The sequence below is a fragment of the Acyrthosiphon pisum genome, chromosome A1 (assembly GCF_005508785.2).
Source record: "Acyrthosiphon pisum isolate AL4f chromosome A1, pea_aphid_22Mar2018_4r6ur, whole genome shotgun sequence".
In the NCBI taxonomy this organism is placed as follows: Eukaryota; Metazoa; Arthropoda; class Insecta; order Hemiptera; family Aphididae; genus Acyrthosiphon; species Acyrthosiphon pisum.
This window is the reverse complement of record NC_042494.1, coordinates 107,610,375-107,612,370: the sequence shown is the minus strand read 5'-3', so window position 1 is coordinate 107,612,370 and position 1,996 is coordinate 107,610,375. Positions and strand designations below refer to the sequence as shown.

The window sequence follows — 1,996 nt, the reverse complement described above, 5'->3', positions numbered from 1 at the left end:
CCCCCGTATGTACGCCACTGATTATATTATATTATTTTGTTTCATATTTTGCCGACCCCAGGGCTGCTCGGTGGACACGAACGCCGTGACCAGGACGGCGGCGACGGGTGGTGCCAAGAGCGGAGCGGCCATCGTACTGGCCAGCAGCGTGCTGTCTGACAACGGGTCGTCCAAGCAGACCAACAACACGAATCCACTGCTGAACCTTGGTTACGCACTGATCGCCGCGGCAGCCATGCTCGTGGTAGCGGTCACGTAAGTCTCGAGGAGGGGCGGTGCGGTGCTCGGCCCTAGGTCTCGGTGACTTCGCGCTCGTAATACCTATATTATACGTATACAATAATAATATTATGTTATATCGTTATTATTTCCTATTATTTTAATCGTAAAAATGTACATATGAACGATTGTGGCAACGACGACGTCGTCGTCTGGCGATGTGCGTATAAATCGAAGGGGGTTTTATTTTTTTTCCTTTATCAGAGACACTAGTGATTGTGTGGGTGGGTGGGTGGGTGGGTGGTTGGGTTGGTTGGGTTGGGTAGGTGGGTAGGTAGGCGTGAGTAAACGCAGACCGGACGCAGTAATGGGGACGACAAGAGTAGTAGGCACCTTATAATGTAATATAAATCTCTGGTTTGAAATAAAATCTTGCATACGCGGTATTTGCAACGACACACACGTGCTCGCGTGGTATTTAAATTACATACCTACGATACACGCGCCGAGAGTATAATATTATAATAATGTACCTACGTTTTATAACTTAATGTGCGTACGTAATAATATTTTTTTTTGTATACCTTTTTTTTTGTTTTTTGTTTTCACGCGTAGGCACCACCGGTGTGATTAAAATATAATTCTCATAATAAGACAAGGTTCTATATAATATTTAAAATAATAAATAAAATAAATAATATATATGTGTGCATTATACATTATATTATATAAATAGACAATTATTATACCACACAAAAAAGTTGTTACCAGCTCCCGCGATACACATATTATAATATATTATGTTCATATTGTACACTTTTATAATATTATGTATGTAATCGAGTTACCACATGGCACATCATAGATACGTGTATACGAAAACAATATTATATTATTATAAAAACCCCGATAAAGAGCAATTCGAACAGATTTTATTCTCAGTATTATAATTTAAAATAATAATTAATCCCTAAGATTTAAATAGATAGTTATCATCAGTTTTTCTCACGAAAAATTAACCATCTAGTACGTGACTTCGGTGGCAACTGCACATAACGAACCCACAAAATAAGAACAACGTCTTTCGATTAAATGCGCTACAAAGTAATGAACCCCGGCAACTGATTTTGCCAAAGCAATCCGAAAATAAATGACAATATTATGTCTGATTTCACAAGCCCTTTTAAAGCTTAAAGATGGTACTTAACACTTATTTACGTTTTTATCTTTATTCTAGTCGATTATTAAGTGCGGATCACAATCGGATTACTTAATCAAAATGCACACATATCATCAAATCACGACGTTTCTAAAAATGTCAAAATCGAGATGCATGATTTGTAGTTTTCTAACTGCGCGCTGGAACATTTTTGAAGAGTTATTACTTATTCTTAAAATCGTATTGATAAAATATCAATTTTCATACAATAGGGCATTTCATATTTTATGCTTTGTAGTCAATAAATCACGTTATACACTAAGAACAGCAGATGTTTTGATTCGTTATTTTTTGCACTTCCTGCATTTTTATTAGTATTTTTTATCATTAAATAAAATATCGAATCAATTCCAATAAATCTGTTTTTGAATTGTTAACGAAATTTAAACGATTACAAATAATTTTCCCTATAATCTATTTGAATCTACATGATGCTCAAATATGTATACAAAAAAAATTTGTTACTCTTGAAATATCAAAATTAATTCAACTAACTAGTTTTTAATTTTTATCATTCAAAACCTACAAAATTAATAGAATACTTGTAATTTTGGTATG

The 1,996-nt window shown here is 34.9% G+C and overlaps 1 protein-coding gene across 1 annotated transcript in view; it reads left to right on the top strand.

Moving 5' to 3' along the window:
* LOC100570241 (alkaline phosphatase, tissue-nonspecific isozyme-like) overlaps nucleotides 1–520 on the top strand; it is a 77,801-nt gene extending 77,281 nt beyond the window's left edge. Inside the window, exon 5 of the mRNA XM_029487995.1 lies at nucleotides 62–520. Within this exon, the coding sequence (XP_029343855.1) occupies nucleotides 62–259 (198 nt within the window). The 3' untranslated portion in view covers nucleotides 260–520. The remainder of the gene's footprint in view (nucleotides 1–61) is intronic.
* The last annotated feature ends 1,476 nt before the right edge of the window (nucleotides 521–1,996 follow it).